Source organism: Sebastes fasciatus, chromosome 12 (genome assembly GCF_043250625.1).
Source record: "Sebastes fasciatus isolate fSebFas1 chromosome 12, fSebFas1.pri, whole genome shotgun sequence".
Lineage (NCBI taxonomy): Eukaryota > Metazoa > Chordata > Actinopteri > Perciformes > Sebastidae > Sebastes > Sebastes fasciatus.
Genome location: NC_133806.1, coordinates 22,661,766 through 22,680,917, shown reverse-complemented (window position 1 = coordinate 22,680,917; position 19,152 = coordinate 22,661,766). Strand labels below are relative to the sequence as shown.

Below are 19,152 nucleotides of genomic sequence, written 5' to 3'. Positions count from 1 at the left end.
AAGCACATCAAAAATATTTTTCATATCTTAATAGCTTTAAAAAACCACTGAAGCAATTGAATAAAAACACGGCAGACTAAAATGCTCAAATGAGATTGAATGGGGAGTGCTGGGTTACCAGAGGTCATGTTGGAAGTCAAGGGTCATCGTAGCGGTCAGCTTCTGAGATCACAAAGATTAATCACCTGTTGACCTACCAAAAATCCTCATTCCTTTGGGACCATAACTGTAAATACGGCACAGCTGTTGCAGCTGTACAAGCCCTCAACATTATGTAAACATTAATAATAAAGTGAATAGTAAAGTGGTCTCTAGTTTTGGCTTCACAGAATTAAGAGAACAAACCTCTATGGACTGAGATTGAAAGGGTTTTTTAGAGGTCAGGAACACATAACCTCCTGGGGAACCGACCTATCACCCCTGAGGGAACCCACAGAAGGTCTCAACGCCCAGCCCTCCCCTATCATCCATCCCTTTCTGGTAACATAATGGCTTACACCCCCCCTCCTTTCTGCTCAACCCGACTAACCCTAGAGTTCATCATTAATACTGCCACATTCTGCTCCTCTGCACATATGCACAGCCAATCCCCCAACCCACAGATGAATTACTATTCGTTTCCAGGCGTTTCATCTTTGGCCCTCAGTGAATCGAAGACACTTAATCCTCCAGAGTAGTTGAGGGAACATCAGCCCAGATATTACGGCAAACTAACGAAACAAGTGTGGAAAATCCTCTGACCACGTTCGCTCACTCCGTAACAGCCTTATTCCGCCATAACAGGATTTTCTCCATACATCATTGCATAAAGAATGTACTTCATTATGTGATTTTAATTGATAGAAGCAGAGAGAAAGGGGTGTGTAAAAAAAAAAATATGGTCTGTGTTGGCAGGCGAGGACAAATTAACCATTTTAATGAAATAATCGTTCTACTGATTGTTCAAATTATGCACGGCAGACAACAATTCAGTTTTAACAAGTAGGAAAAATGAGTTATGTCATTCAAAGAGTGTATTTAATGCAATTTTTCTCTGTGGATATGGATGACTTTAGTGTAAAAACACTTGCAGCAGTGTGAATTAGGTTAAATATTAAAGCAGAGAACAATGGAATTATACACAATATTAAAATAATGTCCTAAACCTGGCATGGAAGAATGAAAAAACCTGCAACGAAGGAATGAATAGACTGTAGCCATCTGTGTAGAGAGAGTCAATAATGTTCAAAGTGCCCTGAGTTGAACTTAATCAATTATTGCAACAGCATTTTATGTTGCAGTGGTGTTTTTATTGTTCTCAAGCACATCTACAGTATAAACAAACCAGTCTGTCTTTCATAATGACCGCAATCTTAAGCAACACAGAATTGATTTTTCTTTCCACCAGTTCATCTACACATGCTTCACTAAGGGTCAGAGAAGCCTCGGTTTGCCATTAGCTTTGATAAGTGTGAATGAGCCTCCAGTGACAGCCGATTTGGGCACTCAACCTTCAACAGACCTTTAAACTCTATACATGTTTAAGTGTGGAACAAATCAGACTGTTCGAACAAGCTGTCGTCTGTTCATCAGTGTGAAAAATTAACTTTCTCCCCAGAGTGCAGTGTTTGGTTGGTTTCTGGGGAAATTGCAAATGTATACTTAATTACTGCGACTTAGATTTGTTTTACTTTCCGCTGCTGGAAACTTGCGGCAGTGTTCTACAGAAGACCGCGGTGATTATTCACGCTGTAATCCTTTCCAGTTGTTTAGAAGGAACATTTGTAGCTTTGATTTTTGTGATGGTATTTACTTCATCATGATTCATAGTTTGTGACCAAAAATATAAAAATGTCCTCAGAAAGACGGCAGTGTAATGTATCACTATTGTCATAAACTCCCAGAGATCACTTACTGAGGAGCAGCAGGGGCTGCAGTCTCCCACTAGACTCCGACTTATTGAAGGCATTTTAAATTTCATGGGCAGTATTTGAACTTGAAATGTTTGCCGAGACTGATCAACAATTTCTGATCTCGACTATGCTGGAAATATTTTCGGTTGGTTTCCACATTACCCTGAGTTGTTTATTTCCTCCAGTTTCATGAGAAGTTATAGGGCCACCAAACCTCTTTGTGACCAGGTGACTTTACTCACACAGTAGTGTTGATGTCTGTTTGCACAGAAACACAAAGACAAAAGCTTTTAAACCTCTTGCAGAAAAAAGAATACACCAGATATCTGCCTACAGAAAACAAAATAAAGAAAAGGCTACCAACATCAACTACCTGTCAACGATGACTCAATAAATGTTGCCTTAAGTTCATAATGGAGTTCAAGATCCTCAAGCTGTTAAGGGTGTCAAGGAGGGAGGTCTGATGTGTGTCTGCATGCATGTGTGTGTGTGTACTGGTTTTCTCCGATAAGGAAGGCCAGAGGCGTTTGAACCCTCATGACCTCTGCAGTGTTGGTGGCATTAAGCTGTTTGTAAAGAGAAATGCATTTGTCTTCTCCTGTGTGATTGTGTCAGTCAGATAAGCTCTGACCTCACACATACCTGAACAAGGTTCCTGTCTGTCACATTCTGAGAGGTGAACTTTATACGGCTCAACAAAGGACTAATTGTGAGAATCTACATTAACAGTCACCTGCGAGTCTGACTCTCTCTCACACACACATACACAGACACACACACAGTTCCCCTTGAGGTGTTCCGGTTCGCATGAATGCACGAGTGTGAAAAGTAGAGTGAATCAGTAAAAACACTTTATGACATACACACACACAGAGAGCACGGTGTGGGGCCTTCTTTTCCACGTTACGTGTTCGAAAGGGAACGAGAAAAAACAACAGGAGCTGGAAACAGACCGGTGTAGCCTGTGGCTAAAGGAAAATAAAGTTATAGGCTGACTATCTCTGTTGAGGAAAGAATAGCGCATAAATCAAAGAATTAATCAGAGGTTCAACTAAGGAGACAAATCACTCAACATAATAATAATAATAATACTACTAATGATAATAATAATAATAGTAACTAGTAAGTAAGTCTTTCAATTCACATTGCTATCAATCAATGGAAAGCTGGCAAAGGATGCTATTATCTTTAATTAACAATGTTGTTGTTAACATTCATCCATGCCTGTTGTCAAGTCAACTGGAAAGGTTGGGGTACAAGTGCCTTGCTCGAAAGTAATCAAAGACTACCTGTAGATGAAGAGGCAAACAATACTAATTCACCTTCAAACATCTGCGTGTTACAACCTTAAATCTAAAAGGCAACTACACAAAAAGAGACGCGCACAAATATTTTTTTTTCCAAGATGTTTAACAAGCCTCGTCTCTCGCTACCTCTTCATTTCTCTCCATCATCTCATAAACATTTCTGAAAGATCCATATCTCAGGGCTTTCCTCAACAACAACAAAAAAAAGACTGCGACACACACACACACACACACACACACACACACATACACACACTCTTGCACGCTCTTGCTCTTTCTCTAACACACACACACACACACAGTGGGTGTGTGTTTTTGGCTTGTCCGAAGCCCTGGCCTCTCTCCCAGACCCTGAACTGCACCCCGGCTATTACTGCTGCAGCCAAATGGGTCAGACCACTGAATGTGCACCGGTATTGATTTCACACAACCGACATCACCCGTGTGTGTTTCAATGTGTGTGTTTAAGTAACAGAAGCCAGGAATTGAGTAACCACACACACACATATATACAAAGACTCACACAAAAGGGGAGCCAGACAGCTTATGTAAACAAGATCTTATGACGCGCCACGCTGCGTGTGACGGGCTTGTGTGTGTGTGTGTGTCCGTGTTGTTTTCAGTCTCTCCCATGACCATTTGCCTCAGCGTGTTAAGATTTCAGCCAAATCAATGTCACTGTGTTTGAATTTCTATTGAACACTACAAAAAAACAACTGGAGACAGAGATGCCTAAAAAGCAATACAGCGTACACACACGCACACACACACACACACACACACACACACACACACACACACACACACACACACACACACACACACACACACACACACACACACACACACACACACACACACACACACACACACACACACACACACACACACACACACACACAAAGATAAGCATCCGAGTCAGTGTTAAAGCAAACACAGCGGTATCACTCCTCAACTCAAGGCCCCTTCAGAAGAAACTTAAAAGGGAAGATTTAAAGGAATGACAGAGCCTTCAACTCTAGTGGAAGAAATGGCCGCACACTGCGCCCAATCAGAAGCTTTCAATGCTAAAAGATATACTTGAGTGCTGAGAGGACAACAGACAGGCACGATTCCAATTTCAAGTTATAGACCCGTCACCCACACTAGCACACACGTACACACAAAAGACAAAGACCTGAAAACGAAAAACAGACTAGTAGAAAGATGACAGATGGAGAGAGAGAAAAACAAGTGCCAGCTACTAAAAGCAGAAGTCCGTGAAAACAAGAAACTGGAGGTCGACCAATAGTGGATTTTTAAAGGCCAATATAATAACAATAGTTTGGAGCAGGAAAAAGCCGAAAAAGCCAATCGGTCGATATGTTCTTTACTTCTGCACCCGCCTAGTCGGATACTTTTGCAAACGGCATTTTTAATAATCTTTTTTTTTGTCACTCTGAATTTAATCATCAGTAAGAGAACGTCCTGAAGTGTGATTTAGTGGATTACATTGTTGAAATATGTTCTATTTATTTACAATGTGGGACGCTGGTCTGTGGCTTAAGACTGGCCAGGATTACTTCTGTTACGTGTCCTGTTACATTGCTAAATGCCACTCTGAGAGCAAACTCTATGTTGACAAAATGACTTTAATCTGCAACATCAAAAGACACGCATGCGAACATATAGATATTAATATCTAAGATGTATACATGGGAACCACAGCAATATAATTCGACAGAGAAAAGTGCACACTGGAAAACGAACCAATGTGCCGATTAAAGGTATATATTTGGATATCGATGGGAGTGAGTCCATGTCCGTCCTGGGATTTGACTTTCTTTGTTTCTCTTAAGTACTTACTGTCTCCCTCCCTGTTTCTGCAAATCTCTGACATATATAATCAAATGCAGCAGAAATATCTCATACTGCACTAATCTCACAACATGCATTGTGCCATTTAATTCCAGGAAAACGGATTACTTCCTTAAAAATAAGAGGTTATCATCTGGCAACAGCAATAACATGCTTATACATACCGCTGCATACATGAAGATCTTAAATCTAAATCGCACAATAATACCTAGAGATTCAAGGCAGGAATGTGACCCAACCTCATTTTAATATGAATCCCTTCATAGCGTATTATCGTAGCATCAATTCTATATTTATTCAGCACCCCTGACATGCACTGCCATAATTACTCATACTCAAATTCCATGACAGATTATCTTTCATACAGTAAAAGATTATGTTTGCATCATTTCTTATCTTTTGTGCTATGTCAGAGGTCAAATCCATGCATTATGGGCATGTTTCAGAATTGTGATTTTTTTTGTTTTTGTTTGTATAATCCATATCAGCAATGCACATGTTTAGCTCCGTGTGTGTGTGGGTCGGTGTGTTTAATTTGAAAAAAGCAAAGCTTGAACATGAAGTGTGTCAGGAATCAAGGCTCAAATATTCAAACAGTGCTGCAGTCGGTTCTCCTTCAACTTGACTATTGATTCCACGTTTGAAATGTGTAACCTTGTAAAGTAGTGTCCTGATGAATGAGAACTGACATAAAGAGAGGAAAGAGTGCAGCAAAAGAGAGAGGTTTAGAAAAGAACACATCACTGCTGTCATTCAAAAACCTGCATTTTGGTGCAGCTAAAAGGAAAGCATGTTTTTCATAGTTTAAAAAAAGCTTGCATTTGCTATATATGACATACACCTGACGGCAAGAATAATTATACTTTGCAATATATCTGCTGACATTTACATTATCTGAAGTAGTACTTTATTTTCTAGCCAATTAAGTTAATATCATTTATCATGTTTACTACTTAGTTCCACATTCGATATTTCCAAGATGTAAGTGTGACATCCCATATGGCAGAGGCAATAGGGCCGTGTATTGGCAAGAATCTGGTGATATAATACGTATCATGATACAGGGGTTATGATTCAATATATTGCGATGTATTGCGATACTGTAAGCAAAGCAATATATTGGGATTTTTTAATATCTAATTTTAGGAAAACTGTCATAATATAAAGAACACACAAAAAAAAAGAGTTTACTTTTTCATGCAATCAGAACAGTGGGATCTGCATTGGCATTTATCACAATCCCTCTAACATGCAACACCATAGCACTACTTTGAGAGGAAACATACACAGAGAGAAAGTGCATCTCTTTGCAAATGATATTAAGTATTGACTGAGATATTCTTTGAATCATTAAAATTATCAAAATTGATAGTGTTTTAGACTATCGATACACTATCACAAAACATAATATTGCGATATTCAATATTTTTTATATTTTCTTACACCTCTAAGTGGCAATATAAGGAACTATGGCTGTGCATTTAATCAGAATTTCAATTTTGGCTTCCAATGATTGATGCATTTAACTTTAAAATGTAGGCTACACAATTTTCTTTTTAAATGCATGACGTTTCCAAAGTCAGTGAGTAATTCTGATCTCATTAATCGTAATTATGATATTTGCCATGATCAAACAGCCCTAATAGGAGCTAAGGAAAATCGTATTAAATTGATACGACTGAATATCTATTCAGTTTGCATAACCACCAACATTCATTCACAACTCAAACTAGAACATTCACTCATATCTAGTCTCATTCATATACGAGTCTCAAAGTGAAGCAGAAAGAGACGAAGGGAGAGAATAAAAGAGAGCAATGCCAGTCAGAGAGAGAGACACAATATAAAATTTACACCTACATGTAGGAGCTATCATGAGATCTCAAATGTGCAGGCACCCACTCAAACACGGCACATCCAAGCAGGGAGCTGGATGCCCACGTATTTTATTTTGATCTGAGTCAAGTGAGAAAGGTAAGAGTACATGTGTCCATCTTTATATGTGTCCATATAAAGATGAAGTTTATGCTATTTCAAAGTTCATAGATGTAGTCACACAGACACACATGCATGCACACACACATATAGACACTCAAGGAGTACTAATTTGTAAATTTTAAAGGTGTGCTAAATTAAAGAAGTGAGAAAAGAACACTATGGCGTCATCAGGAGGACACGACGCAGTATCATGAGCCCGTTAGGACTCCATATCCTGTCTTACCTCTCTTTGAGGAAGTCCACCACTTTTTTGAAGTCGTCGATGCAATACTCTCGCTTCATGTCCATCAGGACGCTGTCTGAGGCCGACTGCACGGGAACATGAAGGAAGGCATAGACGCGTGGATGATTCAATATCTTAGCCATCTCCTAATGAGACACAGAGAAGAGAGAGAGAGAGAGAGAGAGAGAGAGAGAGAGAGAAAAAGAGAGATGGGGAGACAAGAAAAAATAGAAATAAAAGGTTAGATGTTTCATATATTTTGAAAAGAAAGGCAATAGGGGGGAACATGTGCAAGTTTGTCTGCATTTTACATGTGAGTCTGAACTGCTGTTGTTCATCTGTTTGCTCGAAATGAGTGATAACAGGAAAAAAAAGCCACTCTCCTGTTAAGTTTACATGTATACACAATTTCTATTCACAACTTGACACAGTGAGGGGCAGTCTAATTGTTAATCTAAAAATACATGTTACAAGGCACCGACTTTCTACTAACAACCTACATCATGTAGAAGTGCAGAGAAACTAAACTAAATATAACATATTCAAACCTCCTAGCACCATGCTTGATACCTAACTGCACTGACGGCCTGGAAACACTTGAAAAAAGTTAATGTTTCATCTAAATGGAACTACTGCATGTCTGTATATCAACATGGAGGAGAGAAAATTTGAAAATCTTCACTTTGGGAAAGCTGTAATTTTGGTATTGTAACTTAGTAATACTAATATAATGTCTAAAAATAGTCTTTTTCTGTTGATTGGCTAAATTATTAATTAGCAATTAGTTTGCTAATGTGTAGTGTCCATTATCCATGGGAGTGGTGAATCTGAGGCCAGAAACGTAAACTATGTAGGTAGTTTTATGTGACTATAAGGTTTAGAAAATGCAAAAAGAAAGAAGAGGCAAAATCTCACAGTGATGAATGATAGCTGCTAGTTTTGAATAAAATGAAGGTTCCATTAACATTCCTGTACTCTTTTCACTCCACACCTTCTACAATACGCTGCCTCTTTCTCTTATTTTCCACGTCTCTTATATTGGAAAAAGAAAAGAAAAGCATGTCGGAGAATTCATCGTGTACCGACTAGATCAAAAGTCCAAGGAGTCAAGGCTGAACTAGTTGGGGTTCTTTATGTCTGGAAAGTCAGGAGCTTTTACTGAAGCGTGGAGGTTCACATCTCAGATCAAAATGGTGAGAGATAAAAAAGAAATAAACATGAACTTTATAATTAACTCTTCCTGGCCACTAGGTACCTTTCTGTTTTCACTAAAGAGTTATAGAAATGCTCGGGGTAAAGTACATGCTGGCCATAATACCTGCAGTTTCTATAACACAGAATACAGGAAGCAGGTTTTAAGTAGTGCTCTGTTGTAAACAAAAAAAAGGCTAATATTTACTTATGGACAAATTGACTTAAAGGTCTGTTTTAAGGTGAAGTGATGATGTGAAGGAACAAACACTTAAAAAGCTGCATTTCCTCTTTTACCATGTGTTTCCAAAATACAGACTTGGTGTGCAAAGCAGGGATAAACAAGCTGTAATAAGTGTATTTTGATGCTTTTTAATGCACTCTGGCACCTTATTTACATCAAAAGTACTATATATATATATATATATATATATATATATATATATATATATATATATATATATATATATATATATATATTTCTTTATTTCTTTATTTAGAAAATAGTCGGTGGGCCGTAAGTTGAGTAACACTGCACTAAAGGATGTGTTTGACAGACAGACACAATTACATATTTTTCAATCAATGCAATCATACACAGATAATGAAGATCTATAATTTCAGTTTGCAGTTTTTATTGAATTAGATATGTACACCATTTAGTTTGCCACCAGCCAAATTTAAAAAGGGTGGTAAAAATGGGATTTTCCAGTAGCAACACAAGACTTTGAATCATGTTTCTGTCTCAGCTCTTTCACCAAGAACAATTCACAAGAGTGACATTCTGTGGTTTTTTTAACACATCACATTAATTGGGAGAGTTGCCGGGTTTTTTTGTTTTTCATTCCGACTTTCATTTCCTCGGTAAAAGAACTGGAGAGACCACAGATGTCAGATTTTTCTGATGGACGTAATCAGGATGCTATCATTACCATGCTAATCACCACAAGAAAGAGAAAGAGAAAAAGAGAGGGGAGGAAGAAATGATTTAATGATTTCCTACAAGAATATGCTGATTGCAGTCCGTCCTCTCAATTAAGATCTATTGTAGACTGTTCCCTACTTCATACACAGACACGAAAGCATGTGTGTGCGTGCACACACACACACACATACACACACACGGCTCAGTAGCAGCGCACCACAGGGGGTTGACCACTAGAAGCTCCAAATTAGAAAGAATTAATTTGGTTAGAAAATGGAGCTTGATTGGTGACAGAAATCAGCTTGCTGCATGCGTGTGTATGTGTATGTGTGTGTGTGTGTGTGTGTGTGTGTGTGTGTGTGTGTGTGTGTGTGTGTGTGTGATAGAGAGTGAGTGAAAGAAAACATGTAAGGGAACATGTGTTTTTACTGCAAATGCTTTTAGAAGGTAAAAGAATGGTAGAGTGATTATGTGATATGTTTAAGTTCTTACAAGTTACTCTGATAATTATGCTCTACTTTTCTCAATGTAGATGCTTCATTGAGTGTACTTTAAAACACACACACACAGTCCAAAGCATGTTTGAAGTGCAATCTTTTTTACCTTTGGTTCATTGTGCTGTAAGCCCTAAAGCTAGCACTTCAGCTATTGAAGTCTGCACTTATCATTAATAACATAGTTGATATTTTAATCCTAGTACATTGAATAGACCTGGTTTTGTAATATGGTGCTACATTCTTATCATACATGTCTATTAGCTACCAGCAAGGTCTGATTGATGATAATTATGTGCAGGTCACAATCAAGCAGCAACCTCCTGTGCTGAGAATTGAACGTGAAGTGCCAAAAACTGCAGTTCTTCAAATGGCCACTTGAGGCTGGCTCCAAAAGGGAGTCAATCCTTCTTATACCCCCATGTTAAAATGCCCGACTTTACAGAAGGAATAAACACGTTTACAGCCTGGTACAAAAAAACGTTTTGGTCTCTATAGCTAATTTCCCCGATCATGACAACTGTACGGTGGTGGATTTTTATATAACTCACCCGTTTAATTGATGTTAAGGCTTAAAAGTTCAGCTGCTTTGAGTGACAGGTGGGGTCGCTAGCAGCTAGCCGTCTGCTCTACTGCGTCACCTGGGCCCGCCTCAGCTCCACCAACGATCCACCTCTTTGCCCATTTTTGGCTTAGTTGGGAGCATAGATTGTATATAAGAAGTGGACGTAGTCGCCCTGACGTCGCCCATTGGTCTGCCGTTTTGAAGCCTTGAGTTCGGCCGTCACCATATTGGTATTTGGCTGTCGCCATGTTGGCTTTTTGCGACCTCTAAATCAGAAGGTAGCCATGCCCTAAAGCAAACCCTGCTTTATGGTCTATTTTAGTCTAAATGGGACCATCATTTACTAAATGAAGATCATGCTGTATTGAAGAAGACTTGAAACTAGCAATTGAGACCATAAACCCATGTCTACAATGTTTACTGAGGTAATAAATCAAGTGAGAAGTAGGCTCATTTTCTCATAGACTTCTATACAACCAGACTTCTTTTTGCAACCAGAGGAGTCCCCCCCTGCTTGCTATTAGAAAGAATGCAAGTTTAAGGCACCTCCGCATTGGCTTCACTTCTCGGACCCCAGAGGTTGCCCACTGGCCGGGAATTAGGCTGTATCGTCACTGCCAAGATGGCAACGGCCGGAGCCACCCACTTTGAACTTCACAACGGCTCTTCAGAAACCTACAGGTGACGTCACGGAGACTACGTCCATATTTTATACGGTCTATGGCCACAATAGGTACATTAAGAGAAGGCCTTTTGAATTGAGCAGTGTCTTTACGACCTGCTCACTGACACAGTTGTGAAACTTTTCTATTATCTCTGTATTATGTTTTGTTACTATATATGTATCTGACTATATGAGTGTATCTGTACATGTTACTTGTTGTGGTATGCATTTTGATGCAAAGCACATTGAGTTTACTTGTGAGGAAATAAATAAAGTTGTCCTGCCTTGCCTTTTAGTATATACTGTATCAATGGTACAGTGTATATTATGTATAGTAGTATGCTGCTCCAGTCTCATTAGACTCACTGACAATGATAACTCCCCAATGACTGTAGCAGAGCCCACAGATTGTGTGCATGTATGCATGAATGTGTGTGTGCAAGGGTGAACGGGGTCTCGGCAGATGGCATGCTAGTTTGAGTAGCAGGGCACTGCTGATGGCAGCTTGGGATTAATCTATAAGGGGAGGACTTTTCATTCACACAAGCCATTTATCTTGTGTGCGTCTGTCTGACAGAGAGAATCCCATCCTCCAATGATTATACAGTACACTGATATCAATCTCTATTGTTTCCGATCCCTGCGGAGTTGAGGCCTTTTCAATGTTTGACTGCTGCTGACAGACAGTTTAGTGAGTCTGAAGTGAAAATGATGCTGTGATGAAGATACCGCTCAGCAGTGCCCGGTGGCAAAAATTAAAGTGCTACTTTAATGCCTTTGCTCCTGGGTGGAAGCACAATTCAAAAAGCTTAAAGAAAATAATCAAGAATTGGTGCAAGCATTCTTTTTTTGTTTTGTTTTATCAGTCTTGACAGTGTTTAAAGCAGTATAATATTGTTTCCCGCTCTCTGTGCCACTTTCTCCTTCCCCCCACGGGCCTATCTCTCCCATTCACACAAACAGACACACAATCCCTTTCATCTTTGGTTGATCAGCTCAGATAAACACACAAACCAGAAAGGATATATCTTAACTGGCTTAACTCAAAGGATCCAATATCTACTCCCTCAAATCAGATATGACTGAAAAGAACATACATGGGATGAAAAGAGAGAGAGGAGATAAAAGGTGGTTTGGCTCCAAGCAGCCTCAATGAGGAATAACACCCTCTCACTCCCCTCCAAATTTCTTTGGATTATTCTGTATGAGGATTTTGTCTATTGCTCTCTGCTCTGAGTCATTTCTTTCCTGTTCATCAGCCCCTTACTCGTCCCTTTTCGTTTTTTAGAGCAGAAAACATGCGTTCTCTCTGTGTCTACTTGTGCTTGTGTTGTAGGTGGAATACTATGGATAAGAAAATGTTTCTGGTGGACTCTCCCTAAAGAGGTTGCATAAATTGGTCAAGGGGGTAAATGCCGGTTCGTTAGGATTAAGTTGTCTGTTTGTGTTGCAAATAAGTGCATATAAGTTATTATGCAGCGATGTCACGCAAAAATATTGAAGAAAAAAAAAACAAATATGGGAGAAACACTTTGCTTGATCTGAAATCCCAGAACAGAAAGGTTCAAGTGCTATTCACTTTCAGTTTATTGTGTAAATCTGGCCTTACACAAATTCTGATTTAAACAAAAATGTGAAGAAGAAAAATTAACAAAAAGTGATTTGTAAATGTTTGGATGTGTCTAGCTGCATGTGTTTTCGTAGGTGCCCCCTGTAAATGCTGATATCAATACTGCTTTGTACTTATTCTATGGTGTTTTGAGTGTTTGGTACACTTACAGTGCAAACATGTCAAAAGGAAGTTTACTTAAAATTGCAAGGCACTGCACTTTTAGAGTGCGATGTTAATGAACATTTCTCTCAGAATGCAACAGCAACCTTGATGTGGAGGAGCTACTCACTCACAGTGAGAAAAAAAAAGTAGCAATAAGTGTTGGGGAAAACAATTGTGATGTTTTCACAATTTTAAATTGGTGATAATTAAGGCTGTCAATCGACAGGAGTGGGCAAATATGCTTGTTTTATGCAAATGTTTATATATATGTATATATTTATAATTGAAAATCAATTAACAACACAAAACAATGACAAATATTGTCCAGAAACCCTCACAGGTACTGCATTTAGCATAAAAAACATGCTTAAATCATAACATGGCAAACTCAAGCCCAACAGGCAACAACAGCTGTCAGTGTGTCAGTGTGCTGACTTGACTATGACTTGCCCCAAAATGCATGTGATTATCATAAAGTGGGCATGTCTGTAAAGGGGAGACTCATGGGTACCCATAGAACCCATTTACATTTACATATCTGGAGGTCAGAAGTTAAGGGACCCCTTTGAAAATGGCCATGCCAGTTTATCCTTCAATCCCAATGGATTCATTAGCTTTAGTTCCTAGGATGCCAGTATCTTCACTCTAGCTTTAAAACTGAGCCCGCTACAACCTCATAAAGATCAATTGCGTCAATGAGTCAAAGAAATTAGTGGTGTTAAAATGATTTTGCTTTAAAGGTCACATATTATGCTCATTTCCAGGTTCATAGATGTATTTTAATGTTGCACTAGAACATGTTTACATGCTGTAATGTTCAAAAAACCCTTTATTCTTCTCATACTGCAGCCTGAGTCTGCCTGCCTCAGAGCCTAATTCAGCCTCTGTCTGAAAACCCCTGATTCACAGCCTGTCTCCTCCCACTCTGCTCTGATTGGTCAGCGTTTTCTGTCAATCAAACGTCCTCAACAACAGCGTCACCCTCCCCCTCCCTCCCGGAGAAGCTCTGGAGAGAGAGGAGCTAGAATAAAGTTTGTAAACCACTTTAAAGTTTATAAACCAGAAACTTCACCCAGCGCACGTTACCGGAGGAATCTGATCAGAAATCGGCGACACATGATGAACATCTGCGGTCCAGATTCCAGGTTTTCCTGACGGTTTCTCTCAGGTAAATAATACTATTTATATCTCTGTTAGTTAGCTCAGTGTTTACCTCATGCATCAACTCTGTAAACCGTAAACATACACTCTGTTTTACGTCTGTCTTTACAGATCCATCTGTGAGAAATGACCGACAGAATCATCCCAGAGGAGAGCAGACAGCTGAGAGCAGACAGCTGAGAGCAGACAGCTGAGAGCAGATAGCTGAGAGCAGACAGCTGAGAGCAGACAGCTGAGAGCAGATAGCTGAGAGCAGACAGCTGAGAGCAGACAGCTGAGAGCAGACAGCTGAGAGCAGACAGCTGAGAGCAGACAGCTGAGAGCAGACAGCTGAGAGCAGACAGCTGAGAGCAGATAGCTGAGAGCAGACAGCTGAGAGCAGACAGCTGAGAGCAGACAGCTGAGAGCAGATAGCTGAGAGCAGACAGCTGAGAGCAGACAGCTGAGAGCAGACAGCTGAGAGCAGATAGCTGAGAGCAGACAGCTGAGAGCAGACAGCTGAGAGCAGACAGCTGAGAGCAGACAGCTGAGAGCAGACAGCTGAGAGCAGATAGCTGAGAGCAGACAGCTGAGAGCAGACAGCTGAGAGCAGACAGCTGAGAGCAGATAGCTGAGAGCAGACAGCTGAGAGCAGACAGCTGAGAGCAGACAGCTGTGAGCAGATGGGAGATACAGAGCTAACCCGTTAGCATGTAGCTACATGCTAACGGGTTAGCTACATGCTACCGCTATGACACGGTGTGTAAACACAGCGACCATCAGGGTGGAAAATAGAAGATGTGAAACAGTAGTCAGTTCATTATTTCTGCTAAAAGATAAATGTATGGAAGATCAGAGTAATGGTATATTATTTACAATAGTAGCTGCCTCTGTGTTACCATGACTACAGACCACCGGAGCTTAGCTTACCATAGTTTACCAGAGCTGAAGACTTTCTCCTGTACCATGTTAACATAACTAACTAACAGGTGAGATGATTACAAATGCTGTGAATAATTAATATTGTCATCTGTCTACTCAAATAAAGTTTGACTGTGAAACAGAAATGTGTTGTGTTGCTTACAAGTCACTATTTACTACCTGTACTCTGCTACATGCATGACATCAAATATATATAATATATAAATATCATCTGTTTAAACAGTGTAATTACATAAAGCCTTTGTGAAAGAACATGTTATATTTAGATGATGGGAGTACATGAAGCCTGTTCTGCTGGTTCTTGCAGACTAACAGTAGGAGCTACTTTGCTCAAGTTCGGTTGAGGAGGAGAGACAGTGACGCGCTGTGGGGCGGGGTCAGCTACTGAAGGTTCTGCTCTGGTTCGACCAGGAAACCCTTATATGGCTAATTCTCAAATGACGTCAGAAGAAAAGAAAAGCTGCGCAGCGTTGTTTCGACACCCATTTCCGGACAAACGGAGCAGGAGAAAAAGAGAGAGGATGGTCTTTTATGATACTATGGTGACTTGTAGACACACTGGGGACAGATATTGATGTTTAAAAGACATGGAAAAGTGCATTTTGCATAATAGGTGACCTTTAACACTTTATTATCGTGTTAACATTGACAGCCTTAGTGATAACGTTCTGAAGTTGCAGCTTCATGGCATGCATCAATTCCCATTAGCTTAAAGAGAAATAAAATCTTACACTAAATGCTAAAGAGGTGAACTGTCAATATTAGTATATGGTGCATACATTAAAGTATTCATATATTGTATGGAATAAGGACACACTAGTGATTGCATTATAACAACACACAGAAGCACAGATGGATTCCCCAGAGTGCCAACACGTAGACAGAAAGGGTTACAGTCTGGTTCAAGTGAACGTTCTGAAGCAAACCCAGAAAAAGTAGCACCTAACTGCTTTCGCACACACTCACAGACATGTACACAAACCCACACATAACAGAGTATTAGCAGGGTTCACCCAGGGGAGTCTGTAGAGAAAATGATTCTACAAGCCGTTCCCAGGATAATAAGTCAGGTCCCTATGTGTGTGCACTGTCTGGCACACACAAACACACAGTCGGTGGGAACTGTGTTCAGCAGCAGATAGAGAAACTGAGCTCCCAACGGTATTAAACATTTCAAACACTTCAGGCTGCACTTGATTTTCCCTGGAGGGTATGCCGAGCCTGCGGTACCTCACACAGTGCAGATGGAATCTATGTATCGCGCAGTAAAAAGGGAAATTAAGTGCATGTGTAGCATTTGAATGTCACACTGTATTGTGCTTTGTGTATCATCTGACTGTTGTGAGCTAGAAAGAAAATCTTTATACTGTACTATACTATTAAAGGTGCCAAATGCAAGACTGGGAGCATTTCTATTGCCTCCGCACAGCTCTCAACATGGCAACAGCTGAGCCGGCGGCTCACAGCTAACGGAGCTAACAGCGCTAAAGGCAATAGTGTTTACCTGAGCGGGAACCGGAGGGTGGGTGCTACGCTTCCACAATGATGACATCGTGTGGTTAACCACTGTATGAGTGCAGTGCGACTGTGAGCTATCCAGTGGGGCACGTTCACATGCACGAACATGCACTAAAAGCCCGGCTATGTAACAAAAGCACGGAGAAGCTAGGATTAAAACACACACAGGGGGAGAGTGACTTCATTCTCTGCTCAGGTAGATTATTTATCTATATGTTTACATAGCAAATAGTTGTTTACTTGCTTGTTTTCAAGCATTGTGGCGTTTTTCATATTGTTTCCTCATTATGTGTCAAAGTTTGTTTTCAGTGACTTAAATAGTGAAACAAGCCAACCAAAAATACACCAAAACCAAAATGCATGAAACCACTATATGAATAAATGTGTCTTGCAGCTGGGGATTACATTAACAGATTGCAGATAATTCAGTTTACTCCATTGCCATTATTGCTGTCTTAATTTATTTTGTCACAACAAAAGGCACAATAAAGATCTCTTTTAAATAGGCAGCCAGTATTTAAATCCCCATCTTTCAGAACTCATAATTCACCACGATAAATCAGAAAATATAATTCACCGCAGTACGTCAGGACTCATAATTTAGAGGAACATCAGAACAGCTTTAGTACGAGCATTCATTTGGTGCCGGGTCCCTCACACAATGCTACATTACGCCTCTAATGTGAAGAGGCTCCCAAAGGCTTCATTAAAAAGAAAATGGTCTGAGAGGGTGTGTCTAAGCGTGTGCCCATACAGCTGTGCTTGTGTGCACATCTGAGTGTGAAGGTGAGAGTTTCATGTGTGTGTGTGTGTGTGTGTGTGTATTCATGTGTGTGAACGGTTGTGTCCTGGGTATGAATAATATCATCATCGTTACGGGTATTTGGTAGTTTGTCAACCTTCCCGAGGCCCGGTGAGGCTCCATCGAACTGAGAACAGTCACACATCTCTCACTGTCTCTGCAAAGTAAATGACTAAATGAAAAGCATGAAATGAAAAGCTAAAAACAACCACGTAAAATGTGGAAATAATTACGATTCTGTTCAGTTCCATGTCACAAAAGCCATAAAATATTCACTTTTATGTATGTTTAAGATTCCACAAGGTTAAAAACATCCGTCACAAATAAAACAACTAATTTGACCTGTTCTTTATTATTGTTATTATTTTATTTATTCATTTTTATATGAAATGGAGGCATTTTTTAAGACGGAGAGGAAATCAATTGTATCACAGGAGATGCAAAACTGTAAATCACATTTGTGATTTAGCAAAATTTACATTTTAAGTTTGCTCAACATTGTCTTTGCAGCTGGATGAAAACCAACTAACATGAACCTAGGATAGATTTTAGTTTTCTCTGACTGCATTCATAAGATCCCATTTTGGAATTAAGTGTTTCGAATGAATAACGCTGAGCAAAACGTTACGTCAAATCACTCTTTCGCTTGCAGGCAGCACTACAGTATCAAACCACTGTTTCACAGAGCTACAGTAACTGTGGAGAGAGTGTGAACGGCATATCTGATGTATCTCTAGTCCAACTGAAATGAGCTCTGTGGAGGATGGTTAATGGACAACTGCTATTTCATTCATCCCAGCCTGACTGATTGCTGCGTACGAGGAGGCTACTTTCACACCTCATTTACTGAGTCTGCTAGCATGCTAGATTCAATCACACACACACACAGGCTCGCACAAGCACATGCACAGGTATCTGCATACACACACACCTTATATGTGTATATAAGACCTACTGTTGCAGTTTTTTACAGCAGCTTAGATATTTACTGGCAGGTGGATGGACGGATGGACAGGCACACAGATATATGGATAGTTTACATATAAAAAAGTCTGAAGAGAAAAAAAAAATGGAAAACCAAAAGTAACATTGTTAAGAGACATCTTTACTTGCAACTACTCAAGTAAAAATGTCCACTGACAGCACAATCAACTAAAATGTCAGAGACAAGTGGCCCATGAGAAGCGATTGGGCCTTTAACTGCTCCAATCAGCAAATGGTGCTATAAGGCTGTCAGGAAGAAAAAAAAAACAGGCTGCACATAAGAAGAAATGGTGTGTTTTTGTGTGACAGAGGGAGACAGTGAGTATGTGTGAGAGAGTGGTGATCTTTCAGTGGGAAGTGGAGAGGTTACTTGGCCTTTTCAGCTTCAATCACAGCCATTCAGTGTGATGCTGTTATATAAGCGCTGGTGTTCTCCGAAAGAAAAGACGGCGGGATATAATTTGGCCTTTACTTAAGATGAAGGGCAAATCTACTTCAGAGATGTGGCCTTAATCATCATCACACCGTTGTTATTGCTGTGATTGCCACCACCATGAGTGGAGTTTAAAGGTGGAGGGAAGATGAATAAATTAAAACAGTGACAAGATGAATATGAAAAATTACAGGAAAGAAAGAAATGGGCGTAAAAAACAAGGATCAGAGGGAGAAAAGGCTAAATCAAAGAGGAAGAATTGAGACTCAAGGAGGAGTAAGAAGGAAACTTTCAAAAGATTTTTTTTTTCTGGCAAGTTTCTCTGTTAGGTGTTGGGCTCACAATCAATGGCAATATATAGGAAGTGCATAAGTAGGACTAGAATGAAGAAAGTGGGAAAGTGTGTGTGGGGGGCGGGGAGTGTGTGTGTGAAGAGGGGCTGG

At 39.9% G+C, this 19,152-nt stretch overlaps 1 protein-coding gene across 1 annotated transcript in view; it reads right to left on the bottom strand.

Annotated features, from left to right (window-relative positions):
* The window catches only part of cdkal1 (CDK5 regulatory subunit associated protein 1-like 1), a 270,114-nt gene that overhangs the window by 97,516 nt on the left and 153,446 nt on the right, over positions 1-19,152 (bottom strand). The window contains exon 10 of the mRNA XM_074654216.1: positions 7,278-7,423. Within this exon, the coding sequence (XP_074510317.1) occupies positions 7,278-7,423 (146 nt within the window). The remainder of the gene's footprint in view (positions 1-7,277; positions 7,424-19,152) is intronic.